The 22,466-nt window shown below is 36.5% G+C and overlaps 3 protein-coding genes across 3 annotated transcripts; all 3 read right to left on the bottom strand.

Moving 5' to 3' along the window:
* On the bottom strand, positions 1–822 carry LOC149006985 (transcription factor bHLH162-like). The gene is made up of 3 exons (XM_089167005.1): positions 694–822; positions 164–487; positions 1–87 (listed from the first exon to the last, which is right to left on the bottom strand). Exons 1-3 carry the CDS (start codon positions 820–822, stop codon positions 1–3), a joined length of 540 nt encoding a protein of 179 aa, XP_089023131.1.
* Positions 823–5,528: 4,706 nt separating this feature from the next.
* LOC149006986 (transcription factor bHLH162-like) lies at positions 5,529–6,243 on the bottom strand. Its single transcript, XM_089167006.1, has 3 exons — positions 6,119–6,243; positions 5,702–6,029; positions 5,529–5,630 (listed from the first exon to the last, which is right to left on the bottom strand). Exons 1-3 carry the CDS (start codon positions 6,241–6,243, stop codon positions 5,529–5,531), a joined length of 555 nt encoding a protein of 184 aa, XP_089023132.1.
* A 9,238-nt stretch (positions 6,244–15,481) lies between these two features.
* On the bottom strand, positions 15,482–16,216 carry LOC149006987 (transcription factor bHLH162-like). The gene is made up of 3 exons (XM_089167007.1): positions 16,088–16,216; positions 15,669–15,992; positions 15,482–15,592 (listed from the first exon to the last, which is right to left on the bottom strand). The coding sequence occupies exons 1-3, from the start codon at positions 16,214–16,216 to the stop codon at positions 15,482–15,484; spliced, it is 564 nt and encodes a 187-aa protein (XP_089023133.1).
* Between the last annotated feature and the right edge of the window lie 6,250 nt (positions 16,217–22,466).

A 22,466-nucleotide genomic window follows, 5' to 3' on the forward strand; every position in this document is an offset into this window, starting at 1 on the left:
TTAATCAACCCAAGAACTAGAGAATATAAACTCCTTCAGTCTCTGGGACAAGCTTGTTGTGTCCACTCCTATTCTGGAGCTAGTGGCCTGCAAAGATCAAGACAACCCCATCAATCTTATGATAAAGATAACTAAGAAGAAGCAAATTATAAAGTAAAATTACCTGAGAGTGGATTATGTGGAAAACCTTTTCTCCAACCGTAGAGTAGTTGGCACTGACTATTTCTGCTCCATGTTCTGGGAGAATTCTAATAACTTCACTGAAAATGAACCTGTTGTTCAACCCAGTGATCAAAGTTATCTCCAAGCCATAATCCGTATCTCTCAGTTGAAGTACTGGCATAGTCATTGTATCTCTGATATCATTATTGATCTCAGTGCTTTCCATAACTTTCTTCTTCCTTTCTTTGAGGCTTTCTACTCTTTCTTTCAGTTCCTTTATATAACTAGCTGCGTAGACAAATTGATCTTTCTGTGTTGATATTTCCTTCAAATAAAAAGCCTTAAATTAGTTCATAAAATTGTAGTTGGTGAGGAATATAAGACAGACAGACAGACACAGACACAGAAAGAGAGAGAGAGAGAGAGAGAGAGAGAGAGAAGAGAGAGAGAGAGAGAGAGAGAGAGAGAGAGAGAGAGAGAGAGAGAGAGAGAGAGAGAGAGAGAGAGAGAGAGAGAGAGAGAGAGAGACACCTTAGTAGGGTTGAAATTGTGAGGGATGAGAGAAGCAAGCTTGAAGGAATGGCTTTTCATTTGCATTCTTCTGTTTCTTTCGATAGTCTTTCGATCAAGTTTGGATGATGAAGTACCGCAATTCTTCATCTTATCCTTGCTTTCTTCAACAATGTGTGAAAGGAAAAAAGAAAGCTTCAAGCCTGCAACTTTTCTAATATCTTGTCTACAGCAGTCAACAACACAAAGTGTAAGGCAAGGTGGAAGGTGAAGCAGCCTTAGAGAAGTTAAACAGCAAGTCTGTCTTCTATTCTGATGTCAATCGACAAGCTACCAGAGACAAACAATATCATAGGATGGAATTCTCTTTCTTGAACAAAAGAGAAAAGAATGACTCAAAACCCAGAAACAGAAAAATGAAAATATAAGGTTGGTGATTCCGTGCATGAGAAAGAAAACCCAACAATGGTTAGAGATATATAGGAGACGAAGGAGATTACATATTTTAGCTTGAAAAGGAAATGTTAGTTCACCCTCAACACATGCTGAACTTATGGTTTCAATTTATGCATGTCTATCCTAATGGTTGGTGACTACATTGACCATGCATACGGGTGCAATTATATAAGGCTCCATGGGTTTTGGATTTGTTGAAGATAAAAGTGTTGTGTCAAAGATTTTTAGTATATTCAAAGGTCCTGAGATAAAAGGGTCTAGTTACATATAATGGAAAAATTAAAATTGAAAGAGATTCTATCTTGTATCCTATATTTAAAGATAATGAATATCGTCCATTAATAATTTAATAAGATGACGGCTTTGATACCATCAATGTAAGTTTTCCAATCATATATTCTCATTATTTAATTATCTAATTCTTATTTTTATGTCTCTCTGTCTTGCTTCTAGAACAGATTTTCTGGCATGCTTCAATGCTTGCGCACTTAATACGCAACACAATACAGCGTACGGAGGATCGAAACTTATGGTCGAAATTCGATTTTACCATTCGTTTCGTATATATTTTTTTCTTTTTATTTTTTGAACTATACTGAACTATAAACAAAAAAACTATGTGAAACAAGTGGTTGAGATCGAAATATTGACCACAAATTTCGATCCTCACTATTTGTTATACAGTGCTGTGCAAATATGAACCAATTCGCAATTATGTGGTGGTACCTACATACATGAATAGGGTTATCAAAAGAGAAACTTATCTTCAAACTTGCAAGTCTTCTTTCTTCTTTTTCTTTCTCTCTTTTTCTTTTACTTTTTCTTTCTTATTTTTTTTTTTCTTCTTCTTCTTTTTTTTTTTTTTTTTTTTTTTTCTTTTTTTTGTAGCTGGCGAGTTTATATTAGGAGGGGGAATATTACTAATATAGGTGCTGCCGGATGGGTGCGAACCCAATACCTCCCCATGAGAGTTTGGGCTTTTAACCACTCAACCAGCCCACCATTGGCGAACAATCAAGATTCTTACTACATAGTTCCCGAATCCACGGAGAAGAAAGGGGGCAATTTGGCCATTTAAAGGTCACTCATGTAAGCCACAAGTTGATGAGAGAGAGGCTATATTTTCTATAGATTCTAGTTAGTAGAACCCTGAAAAAACAAAAAGGTTTTTTTAAAGCAAGCAACTACGCAAGAATATGGATGGATTTGATAGGAAAAATGATCCATAAGTATTAAACGCGGAAATAATTGAAGTTTCTAGTTAATTTTAGTCCAATAAAATTTGAGTGTCAAGCAAGAAGAATGATAATAAAAAAAAAAACTTCTAGAATTTAATGATAAACTTATCATTCTCATTGTTAATCGAATCTGGCTGTGTGGGTATGTTGCATGAACATCAAAACTTGGGAGTAGATCACCTTTCTGTTATGGGAGAACAATAAACTCCCTTAATATTTTTTCTCCATATAATAATAGTGGAGCCCACCTGTAGATATAGAAAAAAAATCAAAGGTCACCTCCCTGACATGGTGGCGGGAGTAAATTACCTCCCTGTCATGGGAGAACAACATTTTGCCTTGATGTTTTTCCACCATACAATAATGATGGGTCCACCTCCCTCGGCGGGGAGTTGATTTGGACTTCAAATTTGGTGTCTTTTAGTCAGATCTTGTTAGCCTAGTGCCACTGACGTGGTGGTGTCTATGGTGCCCAATGTTGGATGGATTTCACGTAAATTCCAATTAAATCCTAACCGCTCAAAATATAGTCCACTACATCTCAAAGATCCGCCCTTGTGGCGTGTTTTGTGTCCGCCTTTATGGTGTGTTTTGTGTCCGCCCTTGTGGCTTGTAAATCTCCACATTTGTGGTGTGTTTCCCCCTATGTGGGTGTTGGTGCTTAATTATTGCTGTATTTGATACAACTTTTGTTCTAAGGGTTTCTTGGGCTTGACCCATCCCTTAGCCTGGATGACCATGTCTATTGCATGTACGACAGTTTGGTCAATTTCCACTCCTTGATTCGGACCGAACCTTATGTTTCATGCATCTATTTGTTATATTTTTCCTTTCTTTAGTATGTGTCTATACTTTTCTTTGTTCTTAAATGAAGTGTTATTTACCCAAAAAAAAAAACATCTCAAAGAAAAACCACTTCTTTTTACTTAAGTTGGTTATATATGTCTAAAATAGTTGGTTTTATGTGCATCAATCTGATGATTCAAATAGCCAGCAAAAAGTTGTCTAGATCCACAGAGCTTGTTATGAAGCGCTGGGAATGGATGGAAATGCCCATAGACGTAGTAGCAAGAGTGGCCAGGCAGGGAGGCGTGAGTCAAAAGCTTCAGTAGGGTGACCAAATGCCCCAAGTAGAAGACATAAAGCAAAGAGAGTGACGGCTGAAGAAGTATGAGTAGTCCTTAGGTGGTGCAAGAAGTAAGAGGAGCACAGATACTTAGGGAAGTGGAGTCATTGTGAAGATGACTAGTGTAGAGGTCCATAACTCTTCTAGTGCAGGATGTCTTCTCTTCCTTCCTGGCTATTCACCAAGGGAACCAAAGGCAAAGACTCCGAAATTTTAATGGAAGACGGCAGAAACACTTCAATTTTCACACCTTATTGCAGTGTACCTAGAAAAGAACGATTGAAGGAAGTCTAGCTAGACCAAAACTTCAGTCTATTTTTATATGGTCTCACGAAATTGGACACTTAACCTTAATTTTGATTCTAATCCTTCCTCTAATCCTCAAAAAGTAATAAAATAACGCATGAGTTCTAGATAACCTAAAAGAAGGTAGGTGACTTCTAGAAAGGACTGGCACGAATCATACACTTAACCCGAAACCAACCCTAACCCTAATCAGATCAACCACCATAATTAAGATGGTCCAAATCTGGTTTTAAAATTAGAATTTTGAGCTTAAACCTTAAATAAGCCAGATGGGTTCAGACCATCAGATTCATACTTGCCTTTTCACTAGTTTTGATACAAAAGAAAGCAGAGTGATCAGCGAATGAGATAAGACAGACAGTGATTTTGTTCTCTTGTGCTAAATTATGAGACTTTCTCTTGTTGAACTATTGCTTGAAAGGGATGATGGAAGGTTACAGAGATCAACCACTATTGTTCTAAGTAATGATGGGAAATGAGAGAGATTTTTCTTATTCGTCTCTTCCATCTCTTGCCATTGTTTTTGTTACTGTTGCATTTAAGAACTTGATGGAGACAAAAAGAGATTGACAACTACTTTCTTTGACGTTGCACTCTCATCTCTCGTCGTCGTTTTTCTTTTCTTCTATCGACTTTGATTTCCTCCATTAATATAGACGAGAGAGGCAGAGAACCATTGTTCTATAATTTCCACCATTTCCTGCAATTAGGGTTTATCATTTTTATTTTTCAACAGAAAGTTGTTTCTTAGACCTATTTCTTATTTTTATAACTTTTTACATGTGATATGTGACTATTTTTCAAGCTTTTCTACTAAAATAACTACCAAAGTTGCCGAATCTTAAATTTTCAAACTTAACTTCACAAAAAAAATGATAAAGATGTTAATAAGTAGTCGAAAATTTGTATTCAATTTGTATTTATGCCCATTTAGAAGAATCTAATTAAGAAGGAATGGAATGTATCCTGATGGATGGGAAATCATCAGGGTAGAGGATCCGACTCAAATGGCCACTTACAATCAACACTCGATGCAGGATATTAATCGACATTTGTCGTGAGTCAAATCAATGGGCCATCGCGGGTTTGGACCACATGATCACTATTCCGATCCCGTTTATTTCAATATGGAAATGAAGACCACTAACCCCAAATGAGCTATAACCACGAGTTGGTGATCCCGTTTATATCGCGTTTGGAATAGAGATCCAAAATTAGAATATCCCTTTGCCAATCATAAAAAGGTTTTTCCCCCTAAGGGAATCCTAGACTCACAGAAGGAAACGTGAGACAAATTATAAAGCCAGGGCAAAAACACAACGAAGCCTGGGGCCCTACTTAGGCTGCGCGTTTGTTTGCAAAGGTGGGGTGGGAAAAATAAACATGTGGGTCCCATGTGTAGTGGGGTGAGGGAGAAGGAAAGGAAATGAAAGGGTTTTGTGGAAAAGTGATAGGGTGGGTCCCACTTTTTACTTTTTCCAACTTTCCCACAAAGTCCCACCAAATATGTGGGGTTTTAAAATTGCATGGGGTGGGAAAGTTGGGCTGCCACATCAGGAGACAAGTTTCCTTGATTCTCACTTTCCCACCCCAAGCAACCAAACAATCTACCATTTTGGGATTTAAAGAAAAAGTAAAAAATCTACATTGTTTTCAAGAATTTTTCCACTCCCTTTTTTCGCACCCCACCTTTATTCCAGCAAACAAACGCAGACATTAAGGATTACTCCTTAACTGAGAATCTGAGAATCAACCCAAGAACTAGAGAACATATACTCCTTCGGTCTCTGGGACAAGCTTGTTGTGTCCACTCCTATTCTGGAGCTAGTGGCCTTCAAAGATCAAAACAACCCCATTAATGATAAAGATAACTAAGAAGAAGCAAATTATACAGTAAAATTACCTGAGAGTGGATTGTGTGGAAAACCTTTTCCCCAACCATAGAGTAGCTGGCACTGACTATTTCTGCTCCTTGTTCTGTGAGAATGCCAATAACTTCGCTGAAAATGAACCTGTTGTTCAACCCAGTGATCAAAGTTATCTCCAAGCCATAATCCATATCTCTCAGTTGAAGTACCAGCATAGTCATTGTATCTCTGATATCATTATTGATCTCAGTGATTTCCATAACTTTCTTCTTCCTTTCTTTGAGGATTTCTACTCTTTTTTTCAGTTCGTTTATATAACTAGCTGCGTAGACAAATTGATCTTGCTGTGTTGATATTTCCTTCAAATAAAAAGCTTTAAATTAGTTCATAAAATTATAGTTGGTGAGGAATATAAGACAGACAGACACAGAGAGAGAGAGAGAGAGAGCTTAGTAGGGTTGAAATTGCCAGGGATTAGAGAAGCAAGCTTGAAGGAAAGGCTTTTCAATTGCATTCTTTTGTTTCTTTCGATAATCTTTCGATCAAGTTTGGATGATGAAGTACAGCAATTCTTCATCGTATCTTATTTGCTTTCTTCAACAAGGTGTGAAAGGAAAAAAGAAAGCTGCAAGCCTGCAACTTTTCTAATATCTTGTCTACAGCAAGTCAACAACACAAAGTGAACGCAAGGTGGAAGGTGAAGCAGCCTTGGAGAAGTTATAACAGCAAATCTCTCTTCGATTCTGATGTCAGTCGATAAACTACATAGGTACAAACAATATCATAGGAAGAAATTCTCTTTCTTAAACAAGAGAAAGAAGAATAATAACTCAAAATCCAGAAACAGAAAAAGTAAATTTAAGGCTAGTGATTCCGTGCGTGAGAAAATCAAGAATGGTTGGAGATTTATAGGAGATGAAGAGAGAGCTGAGGAAAGAGAAACCCATGGAGCTCCCAGGAAGAGAGAGGTGAGAGAAAGAGAAGTTTTCATGTGGCCGATGACTATTGGTTTTGCAAGCATCGAAAGGTTAGATTTAAATCTGGATTTTTCAATTAAATCCTCACCGTAGAATTACCCATGTGCAACAAAAATGTTTTTAAGTTCTATTCACTCGATTTACTTGCTTTAACCTGGACCAGCTCGATTCAAACCAAACCAAGCATTAAAAATCATTTTCTTCCCTGTGCCAAATCCAGAAAGAACGTTAGCGTGTTCTGGGCAGGAAGTCGAAGAAACTTTGTTTTCCTCTTTCCACAACGTTGAATAGAGAACTCTGATTTTGTATAAGGAAGACTTAAAGAATAGAGAACTCCTCACCGTAGACTTTCACCATTGCTGAGCATAATCCAATCGTTCTTTACCCCAGCTGCTGCAACTCTCCAACATTGCAGGTTCAAGCTCTGTCTGATTGCAATACTAAGCTATTAAATTTGATTTGGTCAAAAATGTTAAGTTAATAATTACCCAAAAAAATTTATTGCAATGTTATTATGACATGGGGGGGGGCCCCCCCCCCCCCCCCCCCCCCCCCCCCCCCCCCCCCCCCCCCCCCCCCCCCCCCCCCCCCCCCCCCAACTATGAAAAGAGTGTTGGAGAAGGGTCTTGAACAATCCGTTGGTCGCGGTCACACTTTCCATCTCCATAAATCAAATTCAATAGTAAGCCATTTGTCTTTCTATTGCAAGGAAAGTAGCTTCAGAACTTCCAATATAAGAGAATGGAACTCCATTTCATAGAAACCCAAATTCGATGCATAAACAAGTCTGCATTTGTTTTTCTCGGGAGGGTTTGATAATTCAATTTCCGATTTGAATTACCCTTCACAGGCTTGTTGTAAGATCTGCTTCAAGTTCTGATTCAGATGGAGATACTTTTGAGGAGAACAAAATGTCTCTAAACCAGAAACCAAAGATATCTCCTTATGAGACAAGTGATGATGAGATTAGGAGTGAAATTGAGGATGAAATCAAAATTGAAGAGGGTGGAATTCCATGGCAGACAATTTTTTACAAGAGTTATGATGAGGGAATTACTGAGAAGGAGATATCTAAGGATAGCCAACTGGGTTCAGTGGGAAGTCTAGCTTTGCCAGAAATGGATTAGCCTTAAGGATAGCCCTTAGAGATCTAATGAATATCTGCACAAGAACGTCTACGAATCAGAGAATGAAGGTGATCTCATTCCCATGGTTAGGGAAAGCAACAAAGCTTTTATTTTGAAGAGCAAGCATCTACAACTCGTGTGAAAAAAGGAAGAGCTATATTCGTGGGAAAACAAAGACAGTCTCTATTTTGAAGCTCTTTTACACAATGCGAACTCAGTCTCTCTCGCCTTGATTCTCTATTCATCACAGCTCTTAGTCGCTTTGGAGAAGGAAAATGCAGAGGTTTGTTTAGTCATACTGCTCATAAAGAGATGAAAACGAAAAGAAGAGGTTTACTATATGGTTCATTTGGTTCGAAACGAACCGATTTCACGGTTCGAGTTAAAGTTAACTTAAAATTACTTTTGTTGCACATGCTGATAATCTAGGGTAGAGATTCAATGTAAGTTTGAAAATGAAATCTGACCATTCACGCGGAGGAAAGACCGCTTGGAGCAAGATGCTGCAGCGCAAAACCCCGACAAGGGCACATGTTAGTCAGACCGAAAACCACATGTCTGGCTCCTCACGGCACCGACCATGGACGAACCACCCTAAACCTTAGATGCACCGGCCTCTAACTCAAAGGGCTGATATATTGTAAATGTCATTTCGTTCCCTATTTTGGTTTGCTATTCACCGAAACGGCAAAACATATAGAGGACTACTCAGTGATCATACACTCAACCCATATCCAATCATAACCCTAACCAAATTGACCACCTTAAGGTGGCCTAGATCCAGTCTCAATGTTAGAATTTTGGGCCTAAACTCTATTCGAACATAGAACGAGGGATTTTTGTTTGTGTTGCGTTTGAACTCTCAAGTGCAAGAGGTCACCCAAGTAATATAGAGGTAAGAGGAAAAAAATCGTCTGCTATGCACATCTCTCTGTTGTGCACAGCAGTGCACCACCACAATGTAACATGTGGATTTTGTCAAATCAAAGGTTGAAATTAAGTTACCTATTTTAAGCAAAAGGAACCCAGTTTTGAAACCTGTTTAACAAATACCCACCCGTTTCTAGTTCACCCGATTGCACGCACATCATTTCTTCTTCTTTCTTCTTCTCTTCTTGAACTTGAAGCACACGTTTATACAACCTTCTGTGAGGGGCTCCTCTTCAAATCCATAATCCTAGTTCTAATTTTTAAAACTTTCTCCTCTGAATTGAGTTTTTCTTTAAAAGGAAGAACTCAGTGACAGAAATTACCTTTCTATATCTGATTTGTTTTTCAAGTTAGAACAACCTAAAGAAGAAGTATCTGTGGTGTTGATTTCAATTTATTAATATCGTCTAATGAGTGGAAGCTCTGCCATGAGTCATCATCTTCTTGAACTCTTCAAAGTTAACGTTTCCATCAGCATCAACAGAGCAAATTATCTTAGCACAATCACGGCGAGAACACTTCTCCCCCAAGTTCTTCATCACCATATGAAGCTCTATAACCGATTTTAGAATCATCCAAGAATATTGACGTTTAGAGAACAAGATAACAGAGACAACAACGACAAGGCAAGTTGCAGGATTCTTTGCTGCAAAGAGGCAAGGGCGGACCCAGGATTCAAAAGTGGGGGGGGGCGAAGAATAAAAACCAGATAACCTCCATCGGGAAGCACTAATGCTTATTTCGTAGGGCCCATTATTGATAATAATTTTTTTTTGACAAATATAGATAAATTAAAGCCAAAAAAAAAGAAATGAATTCAACCCTAGAAAGTCATACACAAACCAAAATTTTCTTTGTTAGTAGATGCAAACCAATGGTAGTTTTACCTTACTAACTATAGACATTTTATTCATAGTATAAAATCAAATAACAAAAATTGTAAAAAAATAAAGAAACAAATAGTATAAAATCAAATAAAAATAATAAAAAAATAGAAACGATAATTAAATTGAGAAAGAGAAAGAATACCTAATTGTGGAGAAGATTTTTTCCAATTCCTAACCCATACATAGAAAGGGAAGAGAATAAATAGAAAGAGAATAGAGAGAGGAGAGAATAAAACGGATTGATGAGTTAATTTTAATTAGGAATGAAATTTGAATACCTAATAAGATTTTTTCAAAATTTCCTTAACCCACGTTATAAAAAGATAAGAGAATAAATAGGAAGAAAACATGAGAGAGAAGAAAGGGGAGAATAAATAGGGATTGAGGAACTAGTTTTTAATTTGGAACGACATTTATATCCATTATATTACCTTTAAAAATGGTTCTCAATATTGGGGGGGGGCAAATAGTGACATTTCACATGTAGAAAGAGAAAAAGCTGAAGAAAAATAAAGGAATTAACATATAAACCAGAAAATTAAGGGATTTATAACAAATTTTAAAAAATCTGGGGGCCATGGCCCCCTGGCCCCAATGCAGGTCCGCCCTGCAAAGAGGAGCTCTCAGAAAAGCTTGTATAAACATGTGCTTCAGTTCAAGAAAGAAGAAAGAAGAAGAAATGATGTGCGTGCAATTGGGTAGCTAGAAACGAGCAGGTATTTGTTAAACCGGTTTCAAAACTGGGTTCATTTTGCTTAAAATGGATAACTTAATTTCAACCTTTGATTTGACATAATCCATGTGTTACATTGTGGTGGTGCACTGCTATGCACAGCAGACAATTTTTCCGAGATAAGAGGAATATCGTTCCCATGAGGATTGAAAAGGCTAAAAATCACGTATTAACTTCGAAAACACCCTTAATTATTTAGCTAAAACAAATTATCAAAAATTAACTAATCTATTGGTTAAATTAACAAAACATGAAGAAAATAATTAAATTGCCAACGAAAACACAAATCAAAATAATGGACAAAATTACTGGAGATTTAATTTCACCAAACATGATATAGTTTATTGGTCTATTCTCTCCCTATTCATACAACCAATTTAATCTCCTACTTGTCGGCAAGATTCCCTTTGTTAGATATTTTATCTATTATGCATGAGGATCCTAACATATTGAACCCCCTACTTATTAATCACAAGAAACTCACAAACAAAGTCAAACAAACCACCTAACCTATTACGCATTAGATGCAATTTTTTATTCTTCAATCCTCGGTTGAGCATGCATTCCTCATTATTACTTGAATAAAAATATACCAAGAAATTCATGAAAATTGATCAGGCATTCAAACATTAGGAATAAAATTGAAGAAAACAAAAGGATGATTGAATTATATTAAAGGGGAATAAAAGCAATAACCATCTCATGTAAGGATCCATCTACCCTACCAAAAGCAACTTAGAACATTAAAAAAAAAAAAAAAAAGAAAAAAAGAAATAGTTAAGGAAAACATCACTCTAATTGAAGAAGTAGAGACTCTAGCAACTCTCCAAAATTTGCCCCAAAGTAGCACTCTTCTCTGAATTCGTCCTCTATAGTTCTCCTTAGCCAAAAAAAATCTTTCTATGGCTGGAGTATGCTCCACTTTTATAAAGTGATTTCCTATATTACATGGGATATGACTCCTTGACCCAATCTGACATAGTTAGAAACAAACTTTGAGTTTCTAATCTGAGTCAACCAATAAATTTGTTTCTCTAGCTAGCATATAAATCACATTGATTTCAAGAGTTCAAATGAACAATCCCACCATTTAATTTGAAGATCGAGAAGTCACGAAATTCCTACCAAAAAATAAGCTCGATCGGATAACGGATGACCATCCAATGAAGGGGGGATGCCGGATGACCATCCGATGAAGGGCTTGATCGAAATTGGACTAAGCACACTCAAAAACAGGATTCTTCCTTTTTTTCTTTTCTAAATAAAATAATTATTCCTCTTTTCAACCATCAAACTCCATTGATTTCTCCAAGAAAATCCTTGATGTTGAAGGATTCCAATCACTAAGATGATTCACTGCAGCACAAATAATACATTTGAATCGGAATTTGCCAAGATTAATATGAATTACCGAAATTACTTAAATTCAAAGAAAGTGAATCTATGCTCATTTGCATGCGATATTAGGGTAAAATGATACCTAACGATTGTAAATACATGAAAATGCATCCACTTAATAACTCAAAATAGTATGCACAACAAGGATATCGTCTAAGCAGGCACATTATTGCGACATGTATTATGAAGAAATTCCTAGAATTAAATGAATGACTAATTTGATAATTAGACTAATTAGGCTTAAATCTTTCTCAACATTACAAAAACAAGCCCATGATTGAACTAAAATTTACAAAATAAAATAATCTTTCACTTGGCGGAAAAGAATGATCTAGCTGAGAAACCCTAGCTTTATTACAAATCTTCTATAGCTGCTAAATAAATCACCAAATCTTCTCTTCTGATCTCCTCAAGGTCATTCAAAAAAAAAAACACAAAAATCTCCTCCAGGTCTCCATGCGTGATCTTTCTTCTGTTCTCTTTCGACAGTACACTGACTTAGGATTCCAAAACACACACCCAAAAACTAAACAAGATTGAGAGGTAAGAGCCTTAGGAAAAATGATAGTACAAGAAAAGGGAGAAAGAAGGTACGGGTGAACACAAGAACCTCTTTTAGTGGTGGACTTTTTGTGAAGTTATTGGTTCTTTTTGTAACTTCGGTCCTTCCGTCCTTTTTTTTTTTTTTTTTTCTTCATATGTTAGAGTCCTAAGATCTCTTATGTATCATTTTCTTATAATCCTTGGGTTTGGAGAGCTGCCTAGATCTTCATCTTCTCTGACTTCTTGCTCTCCCAATGAGATTGATTCATCCAAAGGTTGTCTAATGGAGAAGGCAACCGCGAGGAAGAGGATAAGGCCCGTTAATCGGAGATGAGGAAACCAAGGCACAGGGACTAAGGTTCCTAATTAGCAGCCATTTTTGTGAAATTTAATTAAATCGAGGCTAGTTTTTGTGATTTTGAAAAACTTTTGAACTGTCTAATTACAATTACAATTAGCAATGCATTTAACCCTTGCTCCTTGGATTTTCTTCATAAACACCAATGATCTGTCTGCAACAAAAATCTAACCCGCCAGACAGAAACGAGAGTGAGTGATTGAGATAAGAGAGACAAAGTGATTTTCTTCTCTCTCTGTCTCTCATCATCGTTCAGATACTACCGTAAGAACTGTTGCTTGAAAAGGGTGATGAGAAGTGAGATAGATCGAGCACTATTGTTCTGAATGATGATGAGATACGGGAGCTTTTCTATTCGTCTCTCCCTTCTCTCGTCATTGCTTTTTATATTAATGAATTTGAGAACTTGATGAAGATGGAGATGGAGATGGAGAGAGATTGAAAACTGCTCTTCTTTGTTGCACTCTCGTCTAGCTCTCAGCATCATTTCCTGTAATTAGTTTTTATCATCTTTAATTTTTAACCAGAAAGTTGTTTATAATCTCCGGCAAAGTGGCAGCAATGAGAGAATTGATTGCAGAAAAAGGAAACACGTCTCCTGTTTCCGTGGAGAAGCTTTTAATGAGGCATGTAATGTGGTGTAAGGATAGTTAAGCTGTCTTTTCGATAGGGTGGTAGTGTTTTTCATAATTGTATATCATTGAAAAGATGATACTACCCTTATCACTATAGTCTTCTCATGGCCCTCTATCATTCATTTGAGATGGAGACCCATCAATGAATATTGACAAGATTGATCCTAGATAGGCCCTCTCCTAAATTAGTAATGAAAACAATGTTAAGGGAGCAAAATCCTCTATCCTTATGATTAACTAGGATCCCAACTCCACTAGAGACCACTAAAGAATAAAAATTCATGTGAAACAAGCATAAATATAACATATCCAATTGGTCTTCTTCGGGTATCGAGCACATGACATAACCCTTCCTAATGCCTCCCTTATTTTAAAATTAAAACAATCAAAAAAAAAAAATTACAAGCATAAATGAAAACAAATTGAAGTAACACAGAGATTTAGAATGTTTCATACACTAATATAATGTGTTAGGTCTGAAAAAGAAAAAACTTTTGTTATGTAAGAAGAAGATTACAATGGAGATCCCTCAACCAAGTGTTAAATGACTTAATTTATAAATTCTAAACCAAAACCCCAAGGTGAAAATCCTCAAATCTCAAAATAACTTTTTAGGAGAGCATAAGGTATGGATTTACAAAATTCCAATCAGATACACAGATCGACATATCGGGTTGGGTCATACTAGCCCAAGCCATCTGCTTCCCCTCAAATCTTGCAAAATGGGTCATTTGCCTTGCTGACGATCCATTCAGATTCAATCCTTTGTTGTATGGATTTGTCCCACTAAATTAAAAAAAAAAATTTCTTTTGAATGACCCACTAAGATATGTCGAAGCAGATCAATCTTCAAAACGAGTACAAGAATTTGGATCACATATAAAAATAATTAAATATTATATCAATTGTAATATGTACTAGTCAATCTATGTCACTATTAGCAAAAAATCAAGGTGAATCTTAAAATTTTTTGGTAGACTTAGAACTTGTCCGACAATAAAAACCTACCACACTGCGATAAAAGCACATCCACCACAGGAATTCAATGATGAGCTTAAAACTAATTGACAGCAGCTTTTGTACATTTGAGTTACTTCCATATTACTAATTTGAAGCTGAAATGCTACCAATGAAATCATTCTAATGTTGTCATGTGAAACTCTAAGCTAATGAATCGTAGAGACACTTCATCTCTTCACCAGTAAAACTGAATTTCTGTAAAGAATCGTAGAGATAGATGAAATTACAACGTCTGTTGTAGGACTTGATCAAGTTTGAATAATCATGAACCCTTCCCCCCCTCCCCCATTGCTCTGAACAAGAACGGTGAATCCTCTACGTGATTTTTTTTTCTTGGACATGCATTCACTTGGTATGTCATCTTAGGAGAATATGCTGGTATTACAAACCCTTTAGTGCATGGCACAACAATATAAATTGACGGTAAAGAATCTTGAGGTCCCCATCTCTTATCAGAAGTCTCTTATATCGTATTTGGATATATCATATACATGTATTTATCTAGTAAAATTGTTAAAGTTTCTAAGGTTTTGTAAATCTCGTCTTGTGCTTGTGTTTTCCACTATATTTTGTGCTTGTGTTGCTTTATTAACATTACGTACCCACTTATTCAAAGGTTATATCCCAAATACATTTGAAAATTTTAATGTTCTTTTGTGGAATGGCATGGAAACCACCCATTCATAATATATGGCTGGAAAACTAGTCAGAAAATTAGGGCATTGTTTTCTCAATCCACTCACTTTTAGGAAGAAAAAAAAACTTGGTGATGCATTGTCAAAGAAAATCAAGGTGGATTATTTTTTTAAATACAATAAAAATACCCTTTTAGGGCAAAAGAAGTATAATAAAAAGTGTTAAAAAATTAATAAAAAAGGGAGAGAAATCTTAGAAAATAAGAAAAAGAGATTATAAGTAAGCTCAGATAGTTGATACTTACTAGAATTCGATTCCTTAAATATGGTAGAAACAACAAAATCAATTACATGTCCAGCCAAAAATTCAATATCAATAGTTGTTAACTTTGTAAAGTTTACTGCATGCATTTCTTCCAATACTAAACTGATTATAATCACATAATAAAGAGCAAGGTCAAGTGGCTTACCACCTAAAAATTAATCCATTCCTCACCCAATAAAAACATACCGAAAAGAGTATTACAATCATGAAGAGGCAGAGAGACTATAAAACCATCAACACTAACTACTTAAGGATTACACCTTACGTACTCAGAATCAACCCAAGAACTAGAGAATATATACTCCTTCAGTCTCTGGGACAAGCTTGTTGTGTCCACTCCTATTCTGGAGCTAGTGGCCTGCAAAGATCAAGACAACCCCATCAATCTTATGATAAAGATAACTAAGAAGAAGCAAATTATAAAGTAAAATTACCTGAGAGTGGATTGTGTGGAAAACCTTTTCTCCAACCGTAGAGTAGTTGGCACTGACTATTTCTGCTCCATGTTCTGGGATAATTCTAATAACTTCACTGAAAATGAACCTGTTGTTCAACCCAGTGATCAAAGTTATCTCCAAGCCATAATCCGTATCTCTCAGTTGAAGTACTGGCATAGTCATTGTATCTCTGATATCATTATTGATCTCAGTGCTTTCCATAACTTTCTTCTTCCTTTCTTTGAGGCTTTCTACTCTTTCTTTCAGTTCCTTTATATAACTAGCTGCGTAGACAAATTGATCTTTCTGTGTTGATATTTCCTTCAAATAAAAAGCCTTAAATTAGTTCATAAAATTATAGTTGGTGAGGAATATAAGACAGACAGACACACAGAGAGTGCGAGAGAGAAAGATACCTTAGTAGGGTTGAAATTGTGAGGGATGAGAGAACCAAGCTTGAAGGAAAGGCTTTTCATTTGCATTCTTCTGTTTCTTTCGATAGTCTTTCGATCAAGCTTGGATGATGAAGTACCGCAATTCTTCATCTTATCTTGTTTGCTTTCTTCAACAATGTGTGAAAGGAAAAAAGAAAGCTTCAAGCCTGCAACTTTTCTAATATCTTGTCTACAGCAAGTCAACAATACAAAGTGTAAGGCAAGGTGGAAGGTGAAGCCGCCTTAGAGAAGTTAAACAGCAAGTCTCTCTTCTATTCTGATATCAATCGACAAGCTACAAGACACAAACAATATCGTAGGATGGAATTCTCTTTCTTGAACAAAAGAGAAAAGAATGACTCAAAACCCAGAAACAGAAAAATGAAAATATAAGGTTGGTGATTCCGTGCATGAGAAAGAAAACCCAACAATGGTTAGAGATATATAGGAGACGAAGAGAGAAAGCTGAGCAAAATTAAAGGAGTCAGAGACACTGAGGAAACTGAAACCCATGACCTGCTCATAGGAAGGGAAGGAAGAGAGAGGTGAGAGAAAGACAAGTTTGCATGGCGCTCTTACTTTGCCATGTGGCGCCCAATGTGTTTTGGTTTTTACGGAAGCAGCTTGTCTGAATGTTACGAATGCCATGTTAGTTTGCTGACCATCAAATGTTGACCCCAACAACACCGACCATGGACGAACACCACTAAATCTTAGATGCACCAATAACTACAAAAGCAAATCTTATGCCAAAGATTTTGGTACAAGTAAGAATTTAAGAAGGTAATCTTATTCTGTTTTATCTTAGTAATTAATTTATACCGAAAATTTGTTTGGACATTTTGACTCCAAGAGACAATTGTGGTCACCATCACTAAATCTCAATTGTGGATAGTAGAATTTTTTACATGAAAGTGACCTGCATACACTTTCAAATATAATTATCATTGTAACTATTTGCATTGATTCCTTTTGAGGAAAAAAATTCAAGTAGCAGCCACTAGATAATTTCCCACTTGTGGCAAAGGAGATTACATATGTTAGCTTGAAAAGGATATGTTAGTTCACCCTCAACACATGCTGAACTTGTGGTTTCAATTTATGCATGTCTATCATAATGGTTGGTGACTACATTGACCATGCATACGGGTGCAATTATATAAGGCTCCATGGGTTTTGGATTTGTTGAAGATAGAAACGTTGTGTCAAAGATTTTTAGTATATTCAAAAGTCCTGAGATAAAAGGGTCTAGTTACACATATAATGGAAAAATTAAAATTGAAAGAGATTCTATCTTATATCCTATATTTAAAGATAATGAATATCCTCCATTAATAATTTGATAAGATGACGGCTTTGATAACATCAATGTAAGTTTTTCAATCATACATTCTCTTATTTTATTATCCAATCCTTATTTTTATGTCTCTCGGTCTTGCTTCTAGAATAGATTTTGTGACGTGCTTCAATGCTTGTGCATTTAATACGCAACACAATACAGCGTATGGAGGATCGAAACTTATGGTTGAAATTCGATTTTTACCATTCGTTTCGTATATTTTTTTCTTTTTATTTTTTGAACTATACTGAATTGTAAACAAAAAAAATTATGTGAAACAAGTGGTTGAGATCAAAATATTGACCACAAATTCCGTATATTTTTTTCTTTTTATTTTTTGTTGCATGAACATCAAAACTTGGGAGCAGATCACCTTCCTGTTATGGGAGAACCATGAACTTTCTTAATATTTCTTCATCATACAATAATAGCGGAGCCCACCTATAGATTTAAAAAAAAATCAAAGGTCACCTCCCTGACGTAGTGGCGGGAGTAATTACCTCCCTGTCATGGGAGAACAATGTTTTGCCTTAATGTTTTTCCACCATACAATAATAGTGGGTCCACCTCCCTCGGCGGGGAGTTGATTTGGACTTCAAATTTGGTGTCTTTTAGTCAGATATTGTTAGGCTAGTGCCACTGATGTGGTGGTGTCTATGGTGCCCAATGTTGGATGGATTTCAAGTAGATTCCATTAAATCCGAACAGCTCAAAATATAGTCCACTACATCTCAAAGAAAAACCACTTCTTTCACTTAAGTTGGTTATGTATGTCTAAAATAGTTGGTTTTATGTGCATCCATCTGATGATTCAAATAGCCAGCAAAAAGTTGTCTAGATCCACAGAGCTTGTTGTGAAGCGCTGGGAATGGAAATGCCCGTAGATGTAGTAGCAAGAGTTGGCCAGGCAAGGAGGCGTGAGTCAAAAGCTTCAGTAGGGCGACCAAATGCCCCAAGTAGAAGACATAAGGCAAAAGAGAGTGAGGGCTGAAGTAGTAGGAGTAGTCCTTAGGTGGTGCAAGAAGAAGAGGAGCACATATACTTAGGGAAGTGGAGTCATTGTGAAGATGACTAGTGTAGAGGTCCATAGCTATTCTAGTGCTGGATGTCTTCTCTTCCTTCCTAGCTATTGGTGAGTGGAGTCATTGTGAAGATGACTAGTGTAGAGGTCCATACCTATTCTAGTGCTGGATGTCTTCTCTTCCTTCCTAGCAATTCACCAAGGGAACCAAAGGCAAAGACTCCGAAATTTTAATGGAAGACGGCAGAAACACTTCAATTTTCTTTTTTTTTCTTTTTTCGGTAAACAAAAACACTTCAATTTTCACACCTTATTGCATTGCACCTAGAAAAGAACGATTGAAGGAAGTCTAGCTAGACCAAAACTTCAGTCTATTCTTATATGGTCTCACGAAATTGGACACTTAACCTTAATTTTGATTATAATCCTTCCTCTAATCCTCAAAAAATAATAAAAATAACGCATGAGTTCTAGATAACCTAAAAGAAGGTAGGTGACTTCTAGAAAGGACTGGCACGAATCATACATTAACCCAAAACCAACCCTAACCCTAATCAGGATCAACCACCATAATTAAGATGGTCCAAATCTGGTTTTAAAATTACAATTTTGAGCTTAAACTCTATTCGGACATTAAATAAGCCAGATGGGTTCAGACCATCAGATTCATACTTGCCCTTCAGTAGTTTTGATACAAAAGAAAGCGAGTGATCAGCGAATGAGATAAGACAGACAGTGATTTTGTTCTCTTGTGCTAAATGATGAGACGTTCTCTTGTTGAACTATTGCTTGAAAGGGATGATGGAAGGTTACAGAGATCAACCACTATTGTTCTAAATAATGATGGGAAATGAGAGAGATTTTTCTTATTCCCTCTCTTCCATCTCTTGCCATTGTTTTTGTTACTGTTGCATTTAAGAACTTGATGGAGACAAAAAGAGATTGGACAACTACTTTCTTTGACGTTGCACTCTCATCACTCATCGTCGTTTTTATTTTCTTCTATCGACTTTGATTTCCTCCATTAATATAGACGAGAGAGGCAGAGAACCATTGTTCTATAATTTCCACCATTTCCTGCAATTAGGGTTTATCATTTTTATTTTTCAACAGAAAGTTGTTTCTTAGACCTCTGGCAAAGTGGCGATCGACAACAACAGAAATGATTGTGGAGGGAAACACATCTCCTGTTTCGGTGGAGAAGCTTTTAGTGAGGCATCTGGTATGGTGTGGGGATAGTTGCATCGAGAGATCAAGAACACGAGAGCAAGGTTTAAAAGTATCCCATACAATACAATATTAAGTCATTACATATCTATAATGGATACAACCAATATGATACATCTCGATATGTTTTTGTTTTTCCATTGAATTGCACTAAAATACATTGGTCAATATGATAAAATACTCAATACAGGACAATACGTCTCTTAAAAATCAGCTGACCGTTATGATACTTGATAAAGATACTTTAAACCTTGCTCGCAAGAGTAGAATATTGTACTCTGCTCACCTCCTTTTGCCAATTATTTAGAAGGAATGCCCTATCTTTGAGCACTAACAAGGTGAATCAAGGAGTGCACTCTTTTTAAATGAATGGTAGAGAAATGTATGGGCAGAAAATCTTCTATCCTAGTGGTTAGAGGATCCCGACTCACTTGGCCACTTAACAATCTAACACTACAATGAAAATTCATGTGAAACGAACATAAATAGACATAAGGACCCCCAAATTTGTGAGTCAAATCTAATTGGCCCCCCTCTATCGTTAGGGTTTGGACCACATGATAACCCTTCCCTGATGCCCCCTTTATTTTAATATTGAAATGAAAACCAATAAACCACAAACAAAATGAGAAACACATCAAAACAACACATAGATTTAAGGTGGTTCACACACTAATGTAATGTGTTTGCAATATAGGAAGAAAATTACATGGAAGATCTTTTGACCAAGCATAAAAAGGTGTTCCATTTTGTAAACCAAAACCTTAAGGTGAAAATCCCCGAAACTCACAATGATTCTATAGGAAAACGTGAGACACATATTTATAAAGTTCCAATGGGATAAACGCGTCAACCCATAGGGTCAAATCGTACTGACCAATCCCTTTGCTTCCTCAAAAATCACCCCAAAAAAAAATCATTTGAGTAATCCACCAAAATATATCAATGTGGATCAATCTTCAATATCAGTATCTACAACAAATAAAAAGGTGGATTTTAAAATTTTTTGACACAGTCACTCCAATTTTATATAATAAAATTATCTATTTGAGGTATACCATATGTATGAGGTAAGCTAATGCAGGGTTGATAGAGTGGTAAAGACTCATACTTCTTAGTGAAAAGTCTCCTACTTCAAAAATATACATCTAAGGTAAATGATATTTTTTAACCTTTTTTTTTTCCTTTTTCCTCTCTCTCTCTTGCAGCCCACCTAATAGAAATGTAAACAATTCACTGTGATCCTATATATTCTCTATTGATGATGAACAAATCCCATATTACATTATATATATATACAATCTTGTTGAACAACAAAAGTCTTCATGTTTACATTGTATGATTGATGATTTCCGTTTGTTCCTTGGTTGTCATGGTTAATACTTTCTTCTCCACCGACAATTCGATGGTGAGCTTGAAACGTCTGTGTTTAGATTTCAGAATTAAGTAGGACCATCAAGAGTATCCCATGAAGAAAAATGTCACAAGTTGTTTTCCTTTGGTATGGCCAACCTGACTACATTGAGTCTTCTGTTGATTCCTGGTGCTTACTGAGGGAAAAAGATAATAAATCCAATAGACTTGGCCAGGAAAGAAAAGAAAAAGAACAGATGAAAGACCTTCTTGATTCAACATTATAGACAAGTCAAGTTTTCACATTCTTCGTTTCCTTGGGATCTTCCAGGAAACTAGATGGTTCGGTGGATCTTCCAGGAAACTAGATGGTTCGGTCCATATCTATCAACCTCAGTGAAGACCATCTCTGCATACTGTTGGACTCCACCAGTCCAAGCTTCCACCCTCACAAATGAAAGTATTCAACAATTTCATCTTCCAGTGTTGGGACTACTCGAATGATCATAAATTACTTTCAGAAGACAACTTCAGTTTCTTCGTCTTCTTCAATTCCTTCATTCATTTGGAGATGTCTCTGTGGCTTGCTTACAGTTGTTTTTCCTGTTCTTATGCACTTATGAGGCCCTTTGCTTATTGGTTATATCTTCTTTATAACAAGATTGGGATTGATCATATAATTTGAGTTTAAAGTGCAACCGTTTCTGAAACATATCTCCTTTTCATGAACCCCCCTGTTTACCCCCCCCCTGATCTGTCCATGGAACCTCTCTCCTCTAAGAATTTTTCACCTCGATTATAAATCTATTGGTTTGCAATCTCCTGCTGAAAGAATTGGAAAAATGGGAGAAGGGGGAAAACCAGGTTCCCTAATATTGGTCTTAATCCATTTCATGGGTGATTTTGGCAATGTAAAAATTCTGAGAAGTGGGAAATGGAAATTTGCTAAATTCAGGACACTGGTAAAAAGAATTTCAGGTCTCTCAGCAACATAAGTAGTAGATTAGATACAATACAACATCCGAGGAAAAAGGTTTGAAGTACTGAAAAGAACAGAGACTTTGAAGATCCAAATACCGAAGGAACATCTGACTTCATCACGGGGAATTTTTTGTTTTTGGAACAATGAAGGCACCTTCAGGGGGTAGGGTTTGAAACTTCGTCCCAAACAGTTCCATGTCCAAAGCCATTTAGCCTGTGCCCAGTTCCATGCTATTGGTTAAACATTATCCATACGCGCATACCAAAGCTTCAAACAAAATGCTCAATATATACCTGAAAACTTAATGGTCCCTTGATCAAGGTAAAGATCGGCATCGACGGACATCGGTCGGTGATTTAAGGACGATCGCATCGAGATGACACCGCTAATGATTTTAGTGTAATTCAATAGAGAGACGTATCGAGATGTATCGTATCGG

This window comes from Hakea prostrata, chromosome 8 (assembly GCF_041222555.1).
Source record: "Hakea prostrata isolate BN-2017 chromosome 8, UWA_Hpros_2, whole genome shotgun sequence".
NCBI lineage: Eukaryota > Viridiplantae > Streptophyta > Magnoliopsida > Proteales > Proteaceae > Hakea > Hakea prostrata.

Excerpts from the sequence above, each read along its gene's own strand:
- LOC149006986 (XM_089167006.1), bottom strand. The coding sequence starts at position 6,243 with ATGAAGAATTGCTGTACTTCATCATCCAAACTTGATCGAAAGATTATC. Across the intron at positions 6,030-6,118 it reads CCTGGCAATTTCAACCCTAC|GAAGGAAATATCAACACAGC; the intron begins TAAGCTCTCTCT and ends AGCTTTTTATTT. Across the intron at positions 5,631-5,701 it reads TCCACACAATCCACTCTCAG|GCCACTAGCTCCAGAATAGG; the intron begins GTAATTTTACTG and ends TGATCTTTGAAG.
- LOC149006987 (XM_089167007.1), bottom strand. The coding sequence starts at position 16,216 with ATGAAGAATTGCGGTACTTCATCATCCAAGCTTGATCGAAAGACTATC. Across the intron at positions 15,993-16,087 it reads ACAATTTCAACCCTACTAAG|GAAATATCAACACAGAAAGA; the intron begins GTATCTTTCTCT and ends TTTTATTTGAAG. Across the intron at positions 15,593-15,668 it reads TCCACACAATCCACTCTCAG|GCCACTAGCTCCAGAATAGG; the intron begins GTAATTTTACTT and ends TGATCTTTGCAG.
- LOC149006985 (XM_089167005.1), bottom strand. The coding sequence starts at position 822 with ATGAAGAATTGCGGTACTTCATCATCCAAACTTGATCGAAAGACTATC. Across the intron at positions 488-693 it reads ACAATTTCAACCCTACTAAG|GAAATATCAACACAGAAAGA; the intron begins GTGTCTCTCTCT and ends TTTTATTTGAAG. Across the intron at positions 88-163 it reads TCCACATAATCCACTCTCAG|GCCACTAGCTCCAGAATAGG; the intron begins GTAATTTTACTT and ends TGATCTTTGCAG.